The sequence below is a fragment of the Notolepis coatsorum genome, assembly GCF_963971535.1.
Source record: "Notolepis coatsorum genome assembly, chromosome: 20".
NCBI lineage: Eukaryota > Metazoa > Chordata > Actinopteri > Aulopiformes > Paralepididae > Notolepis > Notolepis coatsorum.
The window spans coordinates 57183107-57207180 of record NC_140184.1 but is presented as its reverse complement, the minus strand read 5'-3'; the positions used below and the strand labels follow the sequence as shown (position 1 = coordinate 57207180).

Sequence of the window (24074 nt, the reverse complement as noted above, 5' to 3'; positions counted from 1 at the left end):
GTTTTCTTGGTGGATTATGCAGTGGAGTTTCATGATGGCGTGACCGACTTCTTCCTCAATTAATTTCACCGCTCCCTTCTGTTTCCCGACCATGGCGGGCGCTCCGTCTGTAGTCACTGCAAACATCTTCTTGATGTCAATCCCTCTCTCCACAAAGTGTTCCATAAAAACCTTGGCTATGTCCTCGCCTTTTGTTGTGCCAGTCATTGGCTTTAAACAGAAGAGCTCCTCTCTCACAGTTGAGTCACAGTATCTGACCATGACTGCCAAACGTGGTATGTCGTTCACGTCCACGCTCTCGTCAAGCGTAACGCTAAACACCGGAGCATCTTTTAATCCAGCTGTTTGCAGTTCTCTGTTTTCTGACATTTCATTGATGCGTTGCTCGACACTTCGAGCTGACATGGGGATATCTTTTATCCTTGATTTTATTGTCTCTTTGTTTGGCAAGCCTTCAAACAAAACATCTGAGCTACAGAGAAAAGCCTCCTTGATATACTCGCCATCAGTGAATAGCTTTCCACATTTCGCAATGCAATGAGCAATGCGATAGCTTGCTTCAGTTGCATGGTTTTTAGCAGGTGCTGGCTTGTTTCCCATACCTTGCCACGGCACGTTTAATGGATTCTGCCTTATCCGCCTGATCTTTGAAACTTTTATGATGCTTCATCTCAAAATGGCGTTTCACACCTGACGTTCGACAAACTACATTTTCCAAACATAAAGTACACACAGCACGGTCCTTCGGTGTTTGTTGAGCATGTTTTATGTCCGGTAAAACACAACTGTGATCGTTACAAAAACATGGTTCAGGTTCGGTAAAATAGACATAGAATATACCTTACCGGCTTAGCCAGAAGGTATTCCAAAAAGAATAATTCCAAGTCATCGCGATTACCAGTGTACTGTATATGTCTATACTCGTTTATATGGGAAATACGCTTCAGGCAACGACATTTAGAGGCGATCGCTGTGTCTCTGTTCAGGCAGGAGGAGGAGCCCTTGCAAAAAAAATAAAAAGGAAAACGTGTATCCACACCAAGCCATTCCAGTTCAAAGGTAGGCGATACTGCCACCTGGTGATATTCGATCGTCATTGCCATTCCAACGTAGGTAGATGAATCATAGACACCTAGATCAGGGGTTCAGGCCACTGAACTTAGAAGCAGGCCAGGCCAGTGTTTCTAGTTGCAGCAGCGCAATAGTTAGATAACCTAGGTGGGGAACAACCAGGAGATCACTGCAACTCACACAAGTTTGATCTCAAGTGACTACGTGGTAAAATAAAAATCTCTTTCTTGCTCTCACACACACACAAAGGATGTGATTGGTGGAGGCGGGACCCTTACAAAAAACTGTTGTTGCTAATCATTGACACATGCTAGCCTGTAATAATCCCCCCCAGAAAAATCTACTTTGCATTTGATATATTGCAAATTATATGCCATCACACACACTGGCATTTAAAGGGTTAGAATTATCAAATGAATATGTGGTGTTATGATCAGGGCTGAAGTTGAATAAAAGATTGTATTTCTTTCAATCTGACATTACAAAAAAACAGAAAATCCATCAATCAGTGTTGTTGCTAATCATGCATATGCTAGCCTGTTTTTTAACAATAATTTGTGATGCCATCACAAACACTGGCATTTAAAGGGTACAAATAAAAAAATTCCTGCACCAGAATGCAGGAAATGAAGTCTTTGTAACAAAAGAAATCCTGGTGGGGGACCCCCAGACCCCCTGCTTAAAAAGTGGCCTGACTGGGGCTATATTTTGCACTATATTTCCTGGCCTGAATGATTTCCCCAGTCCGGCCCTGGTTAAAATCCTCCAATGTTTATTAGTGTGTGTGCGTTTGAACGTTTGCTTGTTTCAACCATACATTTCCATTTATAAAAAAATATTATTACCTCCTATAATAGTGGGGGTCGCGGCTCTCTTGACACCGTTATTTGGGGGTCGCGGCCTGAAAAGTTTGGGAACCCCTGGCCTAGATGACTCCGGCTGACCGTATAGAACAGGGATCAAAGGAAAATATCAAAGGATCAAAACCCGAGTATACTCAGGTTTTTGGCGCTCAATGCATGGCGAGATAACCCGACTATACTCGGGTATGGCCGTGAAAGAGTTAAGGGTCGTAGACGTCAGGCAGCAATTGATTGCAAAGGATTTGCAACCAAATATTAAAAAATTACAACTTTATTTAAGTTTATGTTCATTTATCCAATAATACAATTTTGGTCCCCTAAAATTGGGGCATTATGTATAAAAAGGACTACAGTTCCCTCACGGTTCACCCAATACCAATATGAATGTAAACAACAAAACAATTATCACTGTCTTAAAAATTAAGACTTCACTCCATGTACAAAAGAGAACAAGCATCCACTTGTCTTGTTTTCTCAACTACAAAACCCATTTCCTCAAATTAGATAAAAAAGAAATCCCCTATTCATCGTATGCCATTTAATTTCATGTTAGTGTAGGTAGGCCTACTGAGGAATGGTAAGCCATCAGATTGACTTCACATTTACTGAGCTAGCTTTGTTTTTAAGCTGTGCAGAGACTTTGTGACGGACATGTGGCACTGGCGGGTATATATATTAGCTTAACGCTCCCAATATGTCCCCACAGTTATTGTCAGAACATTATTGAGTCACGGATGTATCGCTTGTCAATTGAGCCGTTTGCAGAGGAGTGGTGAATTGATTTGAGCTCTGCTATTTAATGTGTTGCTCGGTAACAGGATGGGGGGTCTTGTGTAGAGCCATATCAGTGCTCGTCTGAGTGACCTTTGGGTTTGCAGACCAATAGAATAAGAAAACGGGAAGCTACATTGTCTCCCATGCTCTACTCTGTGCATCATACCTCCTCTGTGCTGCCCTTTTATGCTCCTGCAGATCAATGATGTCCTGTCCAACCTGAAGCCAGCAGTCCTCCTGACACTGGTAGGTGTTACATTGCTCTTCACACATGTATATAAAATCTGGCGCTGTCAGTAAATATTTAAATGGTGAAATATATCCCCTCTTCCATGTACGAGTTGGGCTTCATTTATTTGTCACCCAGAAAGTTGATTCAAAGGTACAATCCAGAATTCTGACGATTGTGTATACTAGTATATTTTATTGAAGCGTTTGTATTATGGGAAATTAGCTTTCTTGGAACTTTCTCAGCCCACCATCACCCAAAATGATTCCAGTGTTTATAGACATTATAAATGTACCAAACATTTAGCTGTTAAATATCGCTGGGCCATGTATCAAAGGCTCAAACACAATACTGTACATTTCAGAGTGAAAAGGAAATACCTTCAATCCAAAAAATCACTATGTAAAAACTAAGCCAATAGTGGGATGACTATTTCAACAGGGGGCACCATTGTGCTGTTGTACTGTAGTGTGTAGACATTAAGATACACTTTAAAATCCTGTTCCACCCCACGGGGACGGTGCCGACCCCTTTTTGACATTATTATCATATATTAATATTTTTATGAGTGATGCAATAAATTAACGTTTTTAAAATCAAACGTTTTCAAGTATTATTATCACTACTATGTCACAAATACATGTAGAATGTAAAACGTTAGGTTGGCAATAGTTTAGCAATAGGTTAAAAGTGAGTTTATATCATTTAAAGTTTTTATTTTTCACTCGCGTTTTTGACGCGGAAGCGGAAATGGAAATGTTGAACCATGGGAATTGTAGTTTTTTTGCGGCCATTTTGAAGATCGCCTCGCCAGCTATCTCCCAGCGTCGGAATTTCTCAAAACTACACTTCCTGTGGTCCGCTATGGTCGTTCAAAGTTCGGCGTTCTGAATGAATCATATCAATAATTGTTATGATTCGCGATAATAAGCTACAAAAGGTAACGTTTTTGACAAATATTGAAACGCAGTCAGTTTCTCCACACTATTGTAATCATGTAGGAATAATTAGATCTGAAATTAGTTACAGAATGATTACACTGTGGGAGAAATAAAAAAGTACAGTCGATTACATTAAATATCTGTATATGTTATTATGCATGCCTGGTGATACTATATCCAAATTGAACTCGGCCATTTGAAAGATACTATATGTATATATATATAAATGTGCGAATTGGCTATAATAAGGTAATGTATAAGCATATATTCTATAATAATATTTCAAATTGCATTGGTCCGGATGGGAGAATTCAGTACTGTATATACAAAACCTTCAATTTTATCATCTTCCCTTTATTAATTTCCTTAGATCTTTTGTACACATGATCTCAAGAGGGTACTGAATTAGCTCAGTGGCAGTTTTTCAAGTTTGGTCATTATTATCATGGTTTTATTCACTGTCAAAGATGAAAAGAAAAATCATAATTCATATTTTCCTTTGTTTCATCAGAATTTAAGCAAGCCTAGTAATAGACACAATATTTCTGACACTGAGAATACATTCATTGAGGTCCATAGATGTTCCTAGATACCAAGAATATGCAAATAGCCCTTGTAGAAGTGGAGCAATATTCCATTTACCTAGGTATACATTTTATGCAGATTTCACCTGGGGTGGAACAGGTTAACAGGAGACTTTTCAATATAATGGCACATTCCCAAAGTGCGGTAGATAGTCTTCTCTTGATGTGAAAAGGCCTTTGACATGTCCTGAGAATTCCTTTTTCAGTCGTTGATGCAGTATGGCTTTGGTTTATAATTTCACAAATAGAGGCTTTGCACTGAATGTTTGTGTTGTTCTCGGTCTTCCAATATGGCTGCATGTAACCATTGGTAACCACTGATGAGCCGTACTGTATTGTACCCATTCTGCAATCTGTTAAATAACGTTTTTTTCTTTTTTCTTTTACTTCAATTTGTATTATCAGTTTCTTGATTTACAAACAAACATCCACGTACAACATTACAATTGGCGGTCAAAATTATAAGAGACAGTACAATACAATTCGACAGATACGAACTAAAAGATATAGCTGATGGTAGAAAATAATATCAAAATCAAATGAAGAGTTGACCTAAAATGAATGAACTAAAAAAAGAAATAAAAAAAATATATATAACAGAATAAAGTGACATGGGTTCTTTGGTACCTTCATAGTTCATTTTCATTTCGATTTCTATTTCTCTTCTTGTCTCCTTTTCACTCTCCTGTGATGTCGTTTCTTTTCTTCCTATACTCTTCCCCCTTCTCCCATTTTGACTCAACTTCTCGTCTTGTAGCCTCAGCCTGTGTGTGAGTCTCTCCATTTCCTGTATCCCCCCTACTATCTCTGTCCATTGTTCTTTCGTCGGTGCTTCTACTCTATACCACATTTTCGTCAATGCTTTCTTGGCTGCTACTAATATCTTAATCAAGTATTTGTCTTCTCCCTGAATTCCTTCCTGTGTTAAGTTCCCTAAATACAATACTTGGCCTGTCTGGGGTATTTCATATCCTATTTCATTTATTATCTCTCCTATCTCTTCCCAATAGTTCTTTATTATCTGACATCCCCAGAATAATGTGTGTGTGGTTTGCTATTTCCTGTCCACATTTTCTCCAGCATGGTTTCTGTGCTGGTGTATAGTTGCCCTGTATTTCTGGTGTTATAAATAATCTAATTATGTTTTTCCACCCAAACTCCCTCCATATCCTTGACCCTGTGGTTGTGTGTTGTATCTTACATATGTTATACTGGCGTAAAAGGAGTTGAGTTCATCCGTGAGAGAGGCATCGGCACTCACTATTGAGGGGGGGGCTGACTTTATAATCAGTTATCGTTCGTACTCCCCGCCACAAGCCTCTCGTGTCGTTCTGTGCCCTCTGTGTCTCCATCTTGTTCGCATATCGCCATGTTGCAGCCCGAACCTCTTTGTGTAGCATATAAGCTGCTACCTTGTACTCTTCCATACTTCCCGATGCTGTTTTCTAGTATTTTAAGGGCTTTTTTCAGTGGCCCCATTAACTTTTATATTAGTTCTGTGGCTAACTAAGGATACGAAAGGAGTCTACCCTTTGATGAGTTGGAAAGGGGGCTGCGGATCCAAAACCGTGAACTTACCCTTAAAGATACCCTTGAAAATGACATGACCTCACTTGTTTTTCTGTTTGTTTGTTTGTTTGTTTGTTTGTTTGTTTGTTTTGCATCCAGCGAGGACAAAATACAGATAGTGGAAGCACCACCCGCGAAGCCTCCTTTGAAGGAATTAGCGGGTATGTTTAATTGGAATCAGTTATTCATTAGTAATCGTACATTGTTCACAGAGGTTGTTGGGAGTTTTCATTACCAGGGATGCAGCAGGCACACCCGCATGCTGGTTTGGTGGTGATTCATCTAATTCTGGAACTAATATGATTTGAAGAAAAGATCTTGCTCTTGCTTGTAAGTTATTAATTCGTGGCAACATTACTGTATGTTCTGTTGGCCTTAATCCTTCTCTCTTTCTGCTTCTCCCAACCTAACATATATCTTTGTCTGTATGGATCCACGCTTTTGATCCATTCCACTGGCGCTTTGAAAAATAAATGCTATTTTTAAAGACCTCGATTTCTGCTGCTATAGGACCTTGTCATAATCCCTTCATCTTGGGGAGGGGAGAGGGGTTTGAATACCTCTCCTGAAATGCCATAAATGTCTTTCTCTGTACTGTATTTGAGTAATGTGTATTTTCTCATTAACGTCTTCTGTACAACTGTGTCAATCAGATTCCAGGTGAACAACACCCTCTTGCACCCGGTCATAGTAGAATGGTAAGTGATTTAAAATAAAATTCTACTATTTCTACTTTCACCTTTGTTCAATCAGACCGTCACAAATATTGGCTATTGCAGCATCCTGGACAGACTTGGGACATACAATGTCTGCTGCTGTCAGGAGCAGGGGCCTCTCTCTGGGCTGCTGTTTGCCTCCCAGGCAGAGCTGTAAGCCAGCTTGCTCAGCTGTAATGGTCTTCGTGCTCGCCTGGCTGCCCTTGGCATTAGGCGTTGCTCCCTCCTGATGAATTGACATTTCTGAAATGAGGTAGAATGCTATTCAGGCACACCTCTTCGGAAGAAAGACTTGATTGAACCCCCCCCCCCACACACACACTGTCTACGTTTTTAATGAGCATTCATTTATTTATTTATTTAATAATTTCTACGAACCCCGGTTTTCATTAGCGTAACCATTGGTTACAGCAGCTCTCGTGTTACATCTCTGTAACTATTTCTGTGGAAGCCTCATTAGACTCAAGTGTCTGTCGCACGCAGCCGTCTGAGGTGGCGTGTCTGCGTCTCTAGCCTGGGAAGGGAGAAATCGTTAAGAAATAAACCATGAGATACACAGTGGATACGAATCCAATTTCAAAGAAAATCTCCTCGCCACACTTCATTAGCAAGCTGCTTCTAGGCCATTCTTTTGTGACATTCAAGGTATCACTGTTTTGAAACGTAGGAGACTTGAAAGCCCAGTATTGATGCGAGTCATGCCTCAACTTTACTTTAGTCCCTCAAGTTGATGATTTCTTTTTGAGTGATTTAAAAACCGACAAAACATGACACTGCCCCCAAAGTACATTCACCAATTTGCAGGTTTTGCTAAATCAACAAACGGATCATAATGACATTATCCCATGTACATTAGAATAGTTAGAATAGTTAATAAAAAAAAATCCCTCTGGGAGAGGTAAGAGCTGAAACCATTAATGTTCCATCTCACCATCTACCGTGCAGCACAGAATTGTTTATTGTTTATTTGGATCCCCCTTATCTGTCACCTAGGCAACAGTTATTCTTCCTGGGGTCCACATAGAACAAAACAAAAACATACAAACTGTACATGCATAATACCTATATTTAACAAAAGAAGAGAAAACATTAAGTAACAAACACTTAAGATATCCAAAATGTAAGAGTCAAACACAAAGAAAAACAGAATAATGGACGGTTTCAAATAAAAAGTCACTTTTATACACGCACACACACATGCTTGCATACACGCAAATAGTTGACACAAAAAAAAAGAATCAAGAATCAAACACTAGAAAAGAAGAAGAGACCATTCAGACCAAGTAAAACGCTTGTCGGGTCGGCAGCATTGGATATATGATCACTCCTCTCACTCCCTTGTCCCTGTCTCCTCTCTGGCAGCCGGCTGCTTAAGACCGATATGGAGCTGGAGGTCCTGCGCTACACTAACAAGATTTCCAGCGAGGCCCACAAGATGGTAAGATCCTGCCACGCTGCACAGACCTGTGGTCGGGGGGTTGGGGAGAACTTCACATGCTCATCAAGTTTGATCTGGATATTTGGATTTGGGATAACAGCATCCTGTTCAGACTAGAGATTTGAGCTGGCTGCATGCTAGCGGTTAATAAAAAGGTGTCTCTCAACCACCTATTGACTATAAAGGAAGGAATATCTTCTTTATGCTTGGAGGTGTATTGTTGCAGACCCAGGAAAGTGTCGAATTTAGTGCCATTTGGCCAGACTGTGGCGCTATATATATATATATATATATATGGTTCTTCATATATCTTGAGAATCGTTCATCCAATCGGCTCCACACTCGGTGGGTGTATTGCTGAGGAGTAGGGAGTGCAGTGTCTAATTTGGTGCCATTTGGCCATATGGTGGTGCTATAGTCCAGGTGTATTGCTGAAGACCCATTATCGTATGTTGCCTTCTATACGATGTACAGTCAATAATGCCAACAGTCCCATAATGTACAATAATTTGAGATTTCTTTTGACAAAGTTAAGAAAATGTGTGCTGAACAGGAAGGTGAGTACAGGGGAGAGGCGAAGAGGAGGGCAGAATCATTGTTGGAACAGCCAAAAAGTAATGCCAACAAACACCAATTTGTTACTGTATCTTGGTTATGACTCTCGTACGATAATGTCCCTCAAAATATGATCATTTTAACCTCTTAACTGGAGCCCAGAAAAGTTGCCATTTTTAAACTTGAACTTGAGGACTGCATACTTTTTTTGAAAAGCGTATCTTTATACTTTATACTTATAGCACATGCATACGCCTGGTCTCTTTTGAAAGATAACATTCTGAAGTGTCTGATACAATAAAGAGAGATCACTTGTAGTGCTAATGAAATAGAGTAACATAGGTCTAAACTTGAGTTGTAGAAAAACATGTTACTCACGTTTTTCTGTAGTAGTTGCAATATCCAAATATAGTATTTCCAAACAATTTGGTATGAGCTGGAGTACATGTCCAAATTTTCTACAAATCCGTTCAGAAATGAGTGATTAGGAGCGATTTTGGTAAACTGGAGGGAAAAAAAAGCTCTCCAGTAAACCATTTCCTCATTGACTTCAATTCATTCTGCGTTTTTTTCCTCTTCCTGTTATCGCTTGTGACTTTTCACCTAGATCCCTGGTTCGCAGATCCCCAGTTGGGGTATCATTGGAAAGCCACACTCATTGGCTACAACCCTGTCCAATAATTTTGGAGCTAGAGCCCCGGGGATGTCTGGGGTGGTAATCAAAGCTCTGCCGTGTACTTTGGCGCACGCCTCACATCGGCATGTAACTCGAGAACCGCTGAACGGATTATGTCGCCTGAAAGGGCAATCGACAGGCAACAAATAGGGCTTTAATTCTATATATATATTGTATTAAAGAAAATGCAGATCCGAGCCACCGGCTAGAGGACGGCAAAGTGGCGCGCCGCACCTGTGGGCAAATCGTCCTCGAGAGGTCCCGCGGCCGGGTTGGTGCCAGTTAAGAGTTTAAGCCTCTGGTATGATATTTTAACCTTTCCCATCTGGCAACACTGCAGGTGGGTGTAGTGTCAAAGCTGGTGCCATTTGGCCAGATAATGGCGCTATAACGACGAACTGTACGCATATCTCGAGAATCGGTCATCTGATCGACGTCACACGCGGCAGGTTTATTGCTGAGGACCCAGGTGAGTGCAGTGTCGAATTCTGTGCCATTTGGCCAGATGGTGGCGCAATAACAACAAACTTTATATTTGGCGGCTGTATTGTTGAAGACCCAAGGGAGTGTAGTGTCGAGTGTGAAGTCGATCGGATGAACGGTTTTCGTGAACGCTGCAAGCAGCCATACCTCGGTTCTCCACAATGCTGCAAGCAGCACTTCGCGTTCCAAATGGCCACGTGCTCGGACAACGCTGCAAGGCAAGCAGCAATACCGGGAGCCAAGCAATGGACCTGTCTCAAACCCTGCCCTCTTTTCTTGATCCTCCAATCACAACTGTCGCTTACCTCGGACAAACCAGGTTTGTCCGAGGTAAGCGACAGTTGTGATTGGAGGATCAAGAAAAGAGGGCAGGGTTTGAGACAGGTCCATTGGCCAGTTCAGAACGGGCACTGCATGTGAGATGATGGTATTTTAAGAACTGGACATTCTAATGCTGATGTGACAGCAGCTAATGCCATTGAAAGCTATGGAGTTTAGAAGAATTTGAAAACAGAATTCCATGAAAAGCCTTCTAAATGACTTGCACCTGAAATCTTCATGCAGTGGCTTTCATTCACTTTAGCTATGGCATTAAAATAACCAACGTTTGGGCCTCAGGGTTTCCTACAGGCACATATCTGATGTTTATCCTCCTACTTACTTTTCTAGCTTATGAAGCATGTGAGACCCGGACAAAAGGAATATGAAATGGAGAGGTAAGTGGATTATTTTGTCATTTCTGCCTGTTTTTTTTTTTTTTTTAAGGATAACTATTTATTCTTGTCCTAGACCTTATTCTTTCTTATAATCTGGCATGCTGGTTTGATTCCAACCGAAATCACTCTCCTGGCTGCAGTTAAATCCTCTTGAGACGAGCACAACGACGGTCGAAGAACATCCTCAAAAACACACAAATAATTATGTCTTTATTTAACAGCGTGTCCAACTGTCCATGACCTGAAACTTGAAGATTAGTAATTAAATATTTCCTGGCAGCTGCAGTGGCCCAAATTATGAGATTTTGTTTGGAAATGATAAAACTATAATGGTCTAGGGTCGAAAACCTCCAGAGTTATCCTTTTAAGTTGGTTCAGGGTTCCTTAAACTATGGGCCAGGAGTCAGGACCCAAAAGGTGTCGCAGGCATATTTCTTTTGGGTCCCCACATGACCAGAATACTGGTACGTTTTAATGAGTCTGGGGCCTTAGGCAAGGCTAGATTCAGTCCTGGGGCAGCGGACTGAGAGCAGGGGACACAAACGGGCTGGATAAGCTGGTCAGGAAGGCCAGTAGCGTGGTTGGGGTGGAGCTGGACTCCCTAGCGAGGGTGGCGGAGAGGAGGAGCCTTGCTAAGCTCCAGGCCATCAGGGAAAACTCCTCCCACCCACTATACACAGACTTGGCGGACAGGAGGAGCAGGTTCAGTGCCAGGCTCACACTACCTAAATGCAGCACTGAACGGCACAGGAAGTCCTTCATTCCAACAGCCATCAGACTATACAATGCATCACTGTGCCTCACTGCATCACTGAGCACAGAGTGGCAGTTACCATCTTCCTGGACTTAGTTTGAAACAGCACTGTGCAATATTACACCTACTGTAGACCTCAGTATATTTTTACTGTATTTATTTACTGTATATTTTATTCCATTTTTATTCTATTTGACTCTACTCTTATCTTAGGCAACTTGATTTGATTTGTTTTATTATTCTTATTCGTGACCTGTTCTGTCTAAATGTTTAAATGTTGAGAGATTTGCAGTGTCAAATTTCCCACGGGATAATAAAAGTATTTCTATTCTATTCTATTCTATTCAGGCCCACTAAGTTTGGTGCATGAGCCCAAAACGTTTAGGAACCCATGCTATAAACAAAAATATTTTAACTTTCCCAAACTCATAGAATTGTAATTATGATGGATGACATTCCAGCTAGATGTGTACAGTTCGTGATGATGCTGTGTTTATGTGTTGTTCCAGCTAGATGTGTACAGGTGAGGATGCTGCATTTATGGTTAGGGTTAAGACGGCCAGTGTGTTCCTTATCAGTGTGAAGGTGTTCTCCGCTGGCTGCGTCTCATTCAGATGTACCACTGATAAGCTGCTCTGGACTGGCTGGCACCACACAGATCAGCCTGGCTCCCATCACGTTCCTCTTGAATGGGACCTCCTGTCGCTGTGATTCAACACCCCCTCCCAGTCTCCCCTCACTAAGTCACTGTTTTGGCAAAATTTCATTAGTGGCTTAGAGTGCCTATTAGGGCCCAGACTTTGACGTGTTAAATGAACAACAAGAAGAGGCTTTTACAGCGAATTAGCAGTTTGGATTACCCCCCGCTGGTGCAGATGATAGAACAGAGGAGGAAATGTCATGCCTCAGTGTGCATTAGTACTTGGAATGGCTGTGTAATTGTTATGCAGTCAAACAGGGCACTCACAAGTTGTAGTTAACATTCTGTGTGAAGTGGTTAACAGCACTGTGGCACTCTGTGTCATTTTAGGCACTGTAACATTGAAAGAAAATAGGAGACATACTAATGACACTCGCTATTTCAGTAAATGGGTTCAAAATGGGCCTAGAATGTAGACATTATAGGCTATATATCTAGTTTGCTGTTGGTTGACTTAGAGTATATCACTGTTGATCTTGTGAGTGCATTGTGGAAATGTTCATAGCAACTGGATTTAAGGAATAGTGCATTGGGGCGTGATGTATCCTGCTTAGCACAAGATGGTCCAATGTCTACTGGATCTGTGCTGAGCTCATCATCCTGCCCTCTTTTTGAATTACTGCGGTTGATATTTACAGAGGCTTTATTAATCATTTAATTAATAATTGAGTCCCCTTCAGGTCACTACGTGATTCTGTACATTTGGGTTTATAGGGTTGTTGTAGGGTTGTTTCTTATACAATGGTTAAGTTTATTCTTAAGAGTACAAGTAGAAATTGAGGGGAGATGGGTTAGTAACATGCTTTTTACTCATTTATCTTTTAAAGCCTTTTGTTAGACAGAATTTGTGAACTTTATTTGTCTTTTTGAATCTGATATGGGAATGCCTCCTTAAAGAGTTTTAAGAACATATTAAGATGTCCATACGTTTAACATTAGATACACTGAGGTTTCTGAGAGAAACCATAGGTGGGGATGATCACCCTACTGAATACCCCCTGTGTCTGAATTGCCACCTCTTAAGGTTCCTGTTGGTAGCTGTGATCTTGGTAGGTTTGGTGATGAGAGAATAATTAGGCTGCGGTTAGACTTTCGTTTCATTTTCATTTCATTTTCATTTTGAGTTTCGCCGCAACGTAGCGAGGCGAGTCACACTTTCGTTTTGTCACCTGGAGCACAGTGATGTAGTACACTGCCAAAGCAGTAGGTGGCAGTAGGTGGCGAACATGAAGGCAATTTTCAACCAATCAGAACTTGAATGTGCCAATACACTTCCTGCAAAGAAAATGTCAACAAGGCGGGCGCCACCATCTTTGCCTATTTACCCAATGCAGCACTTCTTTTTCAGCAAAGTGTAATAAAAGTGCAATAAACAAAACGGATACATTCACTGTGTGTTCTGCTCTCTCATTTGTTGATGAAACAAAACTAACATCAACACAAGTGACCACCAAGAGCGGATAGTTTAGTCTAAAAAAAGATCTGTGACTTTGTTTAGCTACATTGTTAGCTGCATGCTAACGTGAATGGAAGATGCCATTATAACAGTATAGCATTGTGGCTAGAAGCTAACGTTAGCTCACGCTAGTTAGCCAGCACCAAACTGATGATATCGGGAGTTATCAGTAGCTAGATAACATTAGAGACAACGCCGTGTGTATTAAACAAAGGTGAATAGATGACTGGGCCATTTTGTTTAATGCTTGTTAAGATTGAAAGAGGAGCTCTGAGCTAACAGGGTCTGATAGCTAACGTTAGCCAGCTGCTCATGCAATCGGTAATGCTAGCAGAATGAATGGATGTAAACTTTATTTAACATATTGCATAATGGGTACAATACAATACGGCTCAATACAAACAATTGTTAAGGGAATGCAGACTGTTGTAGCTTGGACTGGGGTCAATAACAATAACTTGACAACACATGGTAGCTGCAGCTATTTGGGACAGCTCTGCTGTCACCGGAAGGGCACGCAGATGGTATCTACTGCGCATGGGCGTTTTCGCAACAACGGCTCAGTGCAAATTACACGACTGTTGTCGGCGAGTTTTGGCGCTACTCCAAAACGGAAAATACAATTTAGCGTTTTCAGTAGGGCCACAACGTATCCGCCAAAAAACTCATTTCTGTGTAAAAGGGACCGCAAACGTATTCAAAAACGTATAAAAACGAGCACAAAAACAGTGTGTGTAACAAGGGCCTAAAAAGCAGAAACGGCTCTGATAACAATTCTGACCCTGACAAACTCAAAAGGGCCAAAGTCATTCAAGTTTCTTTATTAGTTGTCATACAAAAGTACAGAATACTTTTATATAAAATGCTTCTTTCTGTTTTGCTCCAGAGATTGTGCTAGATAAAAATAGATGAGTATAAAATAAGTAAGTATAAAATAGAAGTCAAGTACGTAGACAAAAGTGTTCAATATGTACATATAGACAATATACAATGCAGAGTAGAAAAGTAACTGAGTTACAATACAGTACAATGCAGAAATGGGATTAGGTACAATTTACAGTAAGGTGTAATGAGGTATGAGATGTAGTGCAAATTCTTTACCAATAAATATAAAGTGTGTTAAGTGTCTAAAGTGGGTAAAGTGGGTGCTGCAGTGAGTTGTTTGTTTAAAGTGAGTGTGTGAGTGTGGATGTGTGTGCTGTGAGTGTATTTGATGGTTGTTACATAGTGTTATTGTCATTTAACATCCTGATGGCCTGAGGATAGAAGCTTCTTCTGAGTCTCTCTGTGCTTGCCATGAGACTCCGGTATCGCTTGCCTGACCGCAGCAGTTCAAAGAGGCAGTTGTTTGGGTGGCTGGAGTCTTTGATTATTCTCTTAGCCTTACCCATGCACCGCTTGTTGTAAATGTCTTGGAGAGTGGGAAGCCCACCTCCAATTGTGCGTTCGGCTGAACGGGCCACTCTCTGTAGTCTGCTACGGTCTTGTGTGGTTCCAGTTTTTAAATCTGATGATCATAATGTCTTTGGTCTTTTTAGTTATAGATTAACCTCTATTCTACCATGTCTTTCTAAGGTCTTAGGGGGGAAATAGTGTGTAATAGAATGGCTCAGTTTTGCTCTGAACATAATCTTTAAATTATATTTTGTATATACTAGAGCAGTGTTTCTCAACTGGTGGGTCGCGACCCAAAAGTGGGTCGCGGGGCCATTTTGAGTGGGTCGCGGATGTGTGTATATAAAAAAATAAAAAGTAAATTTTTTTTTTTATTTTTTTTTGTAATATTTTTTTTTTGCACTACCTATCTTTGTGAAAGTGGCTTCTCAGCTCTGGTTCAGCTGAAGACAAAGCAGAGGAACATATTGGACATTGAGCATGACCTCAGAGTTGCTTTGTCTACCATCACCCCAGACTTTGAGACTCTTGTCAGGAGCAAACAACATCCCCAGTTATCCCATTAGTTCCCTGGGATGTTAAGCTAAGAAGTCTGCTAGGAAGCATAATTATTTATTATTATTATTTTATTTCATTGGGTTTTTAGCCCTAGTTGCACTTTTGTTGCAACCCCAGTTATCCCATTAGTTCCCCCAAACATAGGTCTGTTATGTTAAGCTAAGAAATCTGCTAAGAAGCATAATTATTTATTATTATTATTTTATTTCATTGGGTTTTTAGCCCTAGTTGCACTTTTGTTGCACTTTTTTGTGTTTATTTCATGTTTTTAACAGTGCGTGAAAGATTGTGTATTACTGCATTTATTTTTTTTATATAAATCATAGTGGTTAAAAAATGTGGGTCGCGACTTAATGACTAAGGAAAATGTTGGGTCCCGAGGCTAGACCAGTTGAGAACCACTGTACTAGAGTAATGTGAACTAGATGTGACTACAGTAGATGTGAAAATTGTGGCCGATACCGATAACCAATATTAATATTGCTGTTCTGGCCGATACCGATATTTACCGATGTCGATATCTCTGTATAGAAAACACTTTTTTATGATGATCAAATAAAGAGCTATTTTCCAAAACGCTTTTTTTTTTACTTTTTTTTTGTATTTTATTTTTTTATTATTTTTTAAACAAACACATAAACAAACATGACGACACACGATAAGATATACAAACACACATATGCTCCAGCTCGTACCCCCCCCTCCCGGACCCCCCATTGGATAATCCAACCATTATAACTTGTTCCTAACAAGACACTACCATTATATGCTAGCTTTTATTCTCTCCACCACTTCTAACCACATTGCCATTTTGGATTCATTGAGACCCAAAATTCTTGCTGTAGATATTTCTTGATAAATCACATCGAGATATGTAAGAATCCAGACCTTCCGGCACATATTTTCCGGTTGAAACCATCGTGATGCTATCAGCTTTTTAGCCACTGTGATACCGGATAAAACCAATCTCTTTAGCTGTGGAGGTACTGCATACTCAAAGACATCATTCAGCAGTAATACAGAGGGGTGTACAGGTATATCCAGAGTTAAGAAATTTGATAATTGCTGGGTCACTTCTTTCCAAAATATCTTAACTGGTGGGCAGTCCCAGTACATGTGCATAAATGTCCCTTCGTCCCCATTTGTACATAAGGAGCATTTGGAGTCTTGTTTAAGACTCATTTTGTTCAGTCTTATAGGAGTTAAGTATGTCCTGTGAATATAGTTAAGATTGATTTGTTGATGGTCCGGGTTCCTTGATGCAAGTCGTACATTTGCCCAGGCTTCTTGCCAGTCAAAGTCTGTCTCCAGGTCTGGTATATCCCTCCTCCAGACTGAGTCTAGATGGAGGGTTTCATACGAGGCCGTTAGTAATTGATGATACAAATCTGAAACAAAACCTCTCTATGTCTCTCTTTCATAGAAGAATTTGTGGTATCTGTGGTGTACAATTGGTATCCTTAATGGAACACCGTGAGCCTTCAAACATGCCAATAACTGTGCGTAAAAATAATATGTAAACTTTTTTTTACTTTTGTAACTTATTTTCAGAAATGACAGATATTTTGAAACTATTTAAGGCCAAAACATGTAAAAAGAAGGGAAAAAAAGATTGAACAAATATCTACCCATATCGGCCCCATCTTGATATCGGACTGATACCGATGTGTAATAAAACTGCCATATCGGCCGATATTATATCGGCGGCCGATATATCGCGCATCACTAAGTAAAACATTCCACTACAGTGGCGTTGGTTCAATTGGTGGATACATTATCTAAGGCTCTGGACAACAATTAATGATTATGAATTAATGATTTGTCCAAAGTCTTTGATATTTCCTAGTAGATTATAATAATCTTGTTATCAAAGCTGATACATGGTATCAAGGGGATTGAACTGCAGTAGATCAGAAGCTGCTTACATACTACTTTACTTATCTGACTATGTAAGTAGAGTACCCTTTACAAAATTCCATTCCCAAGAGTTCTCATTGATGAAAAACATTGAGATGCATAGCAAGTGTATTTCCTCTAATTCCCTCCTTGGCTGTGGGTGCTCAGCTACCATATACTTTATAGAAAAACCACCAGCTTAGTGCAAACAGCGGCACTTAAAGAAGATATTGTCTTCCACTCAGCTGATTGTAAAAAAAGAAAAAAAAGGAAGTATAATAATAAATAATAATAATAATTAAAAAAAAATGCATAGCATTTATTTCCAGCAAAATTGGCAAGAATATTGGTGTCATCAGCTAAATAAATTTTTTCTTACCGAGACAAAATCTCTGTACTAACGTTACCCTATAAACCTTCCTCTCCTACTGTAATATTGTTTTGGCTACTGTACAAGACTGACCTCAAAAAACACCTTTACATTGTAGAACCGATTTGTTAGAATAGCTACCTGCTCTGAACCACTGGCTAGCTCTTCACTTATATTCCAAAACCTCTGAATTATCAATATTTATGATATCAATGTATTTCAAATCTGTCTGTTTTTCAATCGGATCATTTCTAAATTGCAATCCCTATCACAGTTCTTTAATCTACATAATTTCATTGAGCAGTCATTAAAACAACACAATGATTCAGTATCTTCCAGTGACATCACAGTATTATTCTTATTCATACTCATTACAACTCTCAATAACTAACAATGTTTGTATACAAAATAGTTTAGAGCTTTGGGATATGTGTGTACAAAATGGTTTAGAGCTTTGGGATATGTGTGTACCAAATAGTTTAGACTAGCTTTGGGATATGTTGTGTACAAAATAGTTTAGAGCTTTGGGATATGTGTGTACAAAATGGTTTACAAAATGGTTCAGAGCTTTGGGATATGTGTGTACAAAATGGTTTAGACTAGAGCTTTGGGATATGTGTACAGAATGGTTTAGAGCTTTGGGATATGTGTGATATTACATGCATAATAAATCTGTATTTTGTGAAGTGCCCCTTAAGTGGAGTATTTTGCATTTGATCCTGTTTGCAGCTCCCAATAAAGGACCTTGTCTAGTTTACATTGGTTCCATTGAGAGGGAACAAAGAGAACCTTGTGAATTGAAGGCCTTTACTGCAACTGAGACATAGACAAGCTAATTACCGTATATCAGACACCAAATTTATTTTCTCAGCCTTGCTAGATTATTTATTAATGGAATTCAATAAAACACTATTGTAAAAGCTATTTATTTACAGTCATATCTAATTGCCTTTGGTTTGTGAGAAGTACAATTGGGCACAAGATGATACCAACCCTTGTAATGTGCCGTCAGGAAGAGATGCAGAGGTGTTTTGATGTGTGATGATTAGAGAATGAACGTTAGATGGGTTTCTGAAAGCGGGAGATCAGGAGGAGGCCACTGCCAAGCATTTCAGCTGATCAGCACTCTCTCTGATCTCTGGTATATTGAATTTATTCACTTTAGTATGTGCTACTCTCTGAATGAACGTTTGTTTGTCTTTCTGTCACAGTCTGTTCCAGCACTACTGCCACACCCGAGGAGGAATGCGTCACACCTCGTACACCTGCATCTGCGGAACGTACGTTTCTGCACAGAATGGCCTTCGTAGGGAACGTTGTGTGAAATGGGATGCGTCTCCCGACGTCCCAGTCACAGTGATGCTATACTGCATATGCAACCGCTCTGACTTGTTTCTAGATACATTTCCTCCTCTAACAAATGTACCTCTCCAACCAAGGACTGTGTTGATTTGTTGTCCTGCCAGAATCTGCGAAGCTTCTACTTCTGCAAGTGGCAGAAGTCCTTGAGTGTATCCAGGGCATCCTCCGAGCCACTGTAGCGATCCAAGAGCAGCTCCAGGTTTTTCTTAGTTTTGATGCTCTGCAGTTCAAATGTATCGTCAGGGAAAGCTGGCTCTAGAGATAACGTAGAGGATGCAGGGGGAATTGGCACCTGCTCTACTGTATATCTGGGGTGTCCTGTTGTGTGTCCCCCAGCTTTAATCATCTGTGCCAGTTGGAGTAGCATCACTTCCTCTCCGCCACAGGGCCACTGTTGGTGAACAGCAGTATTTTATAGGGGGGGGGGGTTAATTTCAGACTTCAAACTATTCACTGGACTGTTATATGTTTTAATTAGGGATGTGAGTGATTAACGATCAGTTGATCAAATCACTGGGTGATGTGCTAAACTAGAAATACTAGTTGGTTCATCTAAATTGTACATGTAGAATTGCCAGAACAAACCACTACATTTCTAATGGCTAATTAATATACAAAAATACATTTGCAATTCACATTAATCGAGACATACAAACATCCTATGTTGCACATCCCTACCGTCTGCTCTTTGGCCTTTTGTATCCTGTAATCTTCTTTTATTATTATTTTTTAAGCCAGTATAATGAGTATTTCCTGGGGATTAGTGGTCAGCAGATGGAAAGTATTTTCTGCTGGTACATGAGAGCCTTATCATCTCATGAGCTCCTGCTGAGACGCTGGAACTGGGCTTTCATGTCAAAAGCTACATTAGGCAGGAGCCAAAAGAAAACATTATCCCAAATCATTTGAGGGGATTATACTGTACCTTGAATGAAAAAAGGTAAAAAAAAAAAATATTTAGATGGAATCTTATTAAAAACATCTTCAGAATGAGCTGGTATCAAACCCACTTTAATAATCACTTGCCGTTGTACTATAGTGGTATGCCATGCACTTTCATTCACTTTGAAATGTCATATTTAACCCTACATGGCCTGCTATTTTCCACTTATCTGATGCCCAGTGCTTTTAGATTAATATATATATTCTCATTTTTTTAACAGGGGCAACAATTCCTCAGTCCTCCACTACGGCCACGCTGGAGCTCCCAACGACAAGACTATTGAGGATGGAGACATGTGGTACGTCCCCCATGGGCCTAATCCTACTGCATCTCCACCCACACACACATGATATCGGGACTCCTGGGCCTAACAAAAATAATGGTTGGTTTCAGGTTGCCGACCGACCCTGCCGATTTAGGTGCGACCCAATATATTTTATGAGTTTTAAAAAAAAATTATATATTAAAAAAAAAAAAATCCGTTTTTTTTTTTTTTTTTTTTTTTTTTTTTTTTTAGAATAAAGTTTCATAGAAATCTTAGTCAAACATTTAGTATTATGGATATTAAACATGCTGGCAGAGTACATGCATCCATGTTGTTGTGAACATTTTAACCCTTTCACTGCCACACAACAGCCGGTTAACCCTTTCACTGTGACAATACAGAAGGTTAGCCCTTTACTATCACACAACCGACGGCGATGCTCCATCATTAGCATCATTAGCTCCGCGGATGCGGAGCTAATGATGCTAATGATGGAGCATCGCCGTCGGTTGTGTGATAGTAAAGGGCTAACCTTCTGTCGTGTGGCAGTGAAAGGGTTAATTAAATAAAGAAATTCCCTATCCATAGTCGCCGTGGGAAAGAATAAAATAAAAAAAAAATAAAAATAAATTCCCTACCTACCCATGGCCAAACTGACAACCAACCTGAAACCAACTATTATTTTTGTTATTTTTGTTAGGCCCTATCTCCATCATATTGGATGATATTGGCCTGAGTTTGAACCTCAGGCCTACGGCTGCACTCATACTGATAGAGATTTTAAAGTGGCTGTTTAAGGCCCGCAGTGACCCATCACAAGTACCTTTGAACAAGGTCACCCAGTCTCTGCTCAACTTTTCATTCGCACTCGAGGGCGTCCTGCGAAGCAATTTCTCCGAACTGGAAAGCGATAAAAGATTGGAGTGGCTCTCTTGGGAACACCGGAGATCATCCATCAACGGCTGAAGTGATGTGTTTTTGCCCCCCCCTGCAGTCTGTTTGACATGGGCGGAGAGTATTACTGCTACTCCTCCGACATCACTTGCTCCTTCCCAGCCAACGGCAAGTTCACGGCAGACCAGAAGGCCATCTATGAGGCCGTGCTCAAGGCATCCCGAGCAGTCATGGCTGCCCTCAAACCAGGTACCTTTTTTAAAGGATAAGAATTATAAAAAAAAAATCAACATAGCATACGAAAAGACCAAAAACCTACAATGCATTTTTCCTAGTACAAGTATGGTCCACATAGCTAACACCAGATTATAGCTCTTATCATGTCATTAGTGACAACTGTGTTGTAACCACAGTTAATAAGAATCCTCCAGAACCAAGCCGCACATAATTATAAAACACGGCATGAAACGTTTTGTGGAACAAGGGTTGTTTCATGATCTGTCTTACTTTGACTGGGAGAAAATGTACCTTTTATTGCTGATGCCTGGAAATTCCCAACGATAACATCAGGTTGGATGGATGAAAATGAATGGATATCGCTAATAAAATAAATAACGATTAAAACCCGACTATCATCGTGACTGGCGTCCAATGAGTTAATAGCTCACTAACAAAATCCCTCTTATATGGAAATCTGCCATTGTTCTTTCCCTATTGAAAGGGAACAAAAAGATGTGTACAGGTTGAAGGTATATTACTTCTAGCTCCCTTCGCGTATCCAAGAGTGTGCCCCAGGGATGGGCCTGGGACCTCTCCTATTCACTATACTGTATATATATATATATCAACAGTCTTAACTGAAATGTTTCCAATGAAAATTGTAACTTTTATGCAGATGATACAGTGATATACTACTCTGCGTCTACACCAAAGCAGGGGCTCTTTGTCAGCTAGAACATGCTTTTAATACTGTACAACTCACCCTGTGTGATTTAAAATGTGTTTTGAATGCTGGCAAAACAAAACTGGTTGTTGATTTCAAATGCAAAGACAAAGCCACTGAACCTTCCATCGATCATCACTTTTCAGGGCTCAGAGATTGAGTCTGCATCTCAATACAAATATCTATGAATCGTAATTGATGATTCTCTCTTTTAACACATCCTGCGCCAAGAACGAGTTACGCCATTTTTGCCCGCCATGCGTTGAGCGCCAAGAACGACTTACGCCGTTTTTGGGATCAATATTAAAAAAGATTACGCCGCCTGGTGGATGGTCGAGCGAGTTACACTCTCGCCAAAACCGAAAGTGCCGATCGGTGCGTCGAGGAAATCCCTCCGGCAGTCACATCTTGTTACGGGACTCCAGACAAACACTATAGTGCATTTGGATCGCTTTCTAAACTTAATAATTGATATGATTTCGGCGTTTATTGCGCCATACAAACCGAAAATGGATGTAGGAGATCGGCGTCCAATAATTGGGATCTTTCTCCTCCAGTCTCATCGGCGCACGGTAAGAGGACACTAACGTTATTTTCAGCCCGATTGTTTATTCATTTCACTGCAAACCATCTGATCAACGTATCAACCCATAGTAAATAAAGTCGTTACTGACGATCAAGGAATTATAAACGACCCCCCCCCCCCTTCCTTCACGCATGATGAAGCATAATATATACCGATCATATACATTTGAATTTTTTAATATAGCGTGTATAGGAAAGAAACGCCAATCGATAATCTATTATGCTTCAGGGCCTATAACTACTGTTTTTTGGAATTGCAGCAGAAAAGATTAAAAACATACTTATATTCTCGATGCTAGTAACACAACAATGTATGAATGAAAAAATATAACGTTCCCACATCCTGAACGATAGATCGATGTTGAATGGGCCATAGTAATGTCAATATAGCAATAAAATGTAAAAAGTTATAGCCCTGCAAAGAAGGTAAACATCTCCATAGGCTTTCAACAGTGGCATACTGGCTATATTGATGGATATAACCCATGGCGCCCAATGTGTTAAAGGCTAAGATAATACTTCTGTCGGCTCTTTTCTCTGACCATCATACATATACGTTTGTTTATTTGTTTATTTTATGGATCCCCATTAGTCTACACCCATGGGTGAAAGACTATTCTTCCTGGGGTCCGAACACATAACTTACAACATTACAGTACATTACATTACAGTAATAAAAAAATATATAACATAAGAAACACTTTAGCCTAAGTACATTCTCAATATCTTTAAAATCTCAAAATAAAACAAAAGAAACACACACACAAAGGCTCTAGCCCCGAATACAATACTAACTAAACTAACAATCTTACTAAATAAATCAGTAACTCAACTGTATTTCATTATTCATAATATCATTTTTCAACTTTTTCTTTAAAAGTAAATTTGTTGCGGATCATCATTATCTTCACAGGTATACAATTCCAATTTGCAGCAGCTCTATACATTACGGTTCTCTTAAGTGCATTTGTTCTTGGTAGAGGTAGAGTAAAATGAAGACCCACGGCGTGTCTGGTGACATAGCCATGTCTAGTATTGGTGGGTTGTAGTTCTGACCTCGGAGCAGGTCCTAAATTATTATAAAGACATAGGTTTACCAATTTTATAAATATTAAACAAACATTTTACAAAAATTTTACATTAAACAGAAATGTTGGCGTTCCCCAATGCTCTATTCATTTGTTGGTTCTAGCTGTATATTTAACTATGTGAAAATTAGGCGGTCAGGTGGCGTAGCGGAGATTGCGTTCGTCACCAACGCCGGAGATGCTGGATTCGCGTGTTCGAATCCAGCTCCCGGCGTTGTCACCAGCTTGGCTGGCCGTTCACACTAATACA

The 24074-nt window shown here is 40.1% G+C and overlaps 1 protein-coding gene across 1 annotated transcript in view; it reads left to right on the top strand.

Annotated features, from left to right (window-relative positions):
* pepd (peptidase D) overlaps positions 1-24074 on the top strand; it is a 58790-nt gene that overhangs the window by 15134 nt on the left and 19582 nt on the right. Inside the window, exons 5-12 of the mRNA XM_084337389.1 lie at positions 2907-2954; positions 6131-6192; positions 6685-6729; positions 8110-8185; positions 10569-10615; positions 18956-19024; positions 20270-20347; positions 21309-21457. Coding sequence (XP_084193515.1) covers positions 2907-2954; positions 6131-6192; positions 6685-6729; positions 8110-8185; positions 10569-10615; positions 18956-19024; positions 20270-20347; positions 21309-21457 — 574 coding nt within the window. The remainder of the gene's footprint in view (positions 1-2906; positions 2955-6130; positions 6193-6684; positions 6730-8109; positions 8186-10568; positions 10616-18955; positions 19025-20269; positions 20348-21308; positions 21458-24074) is intronic.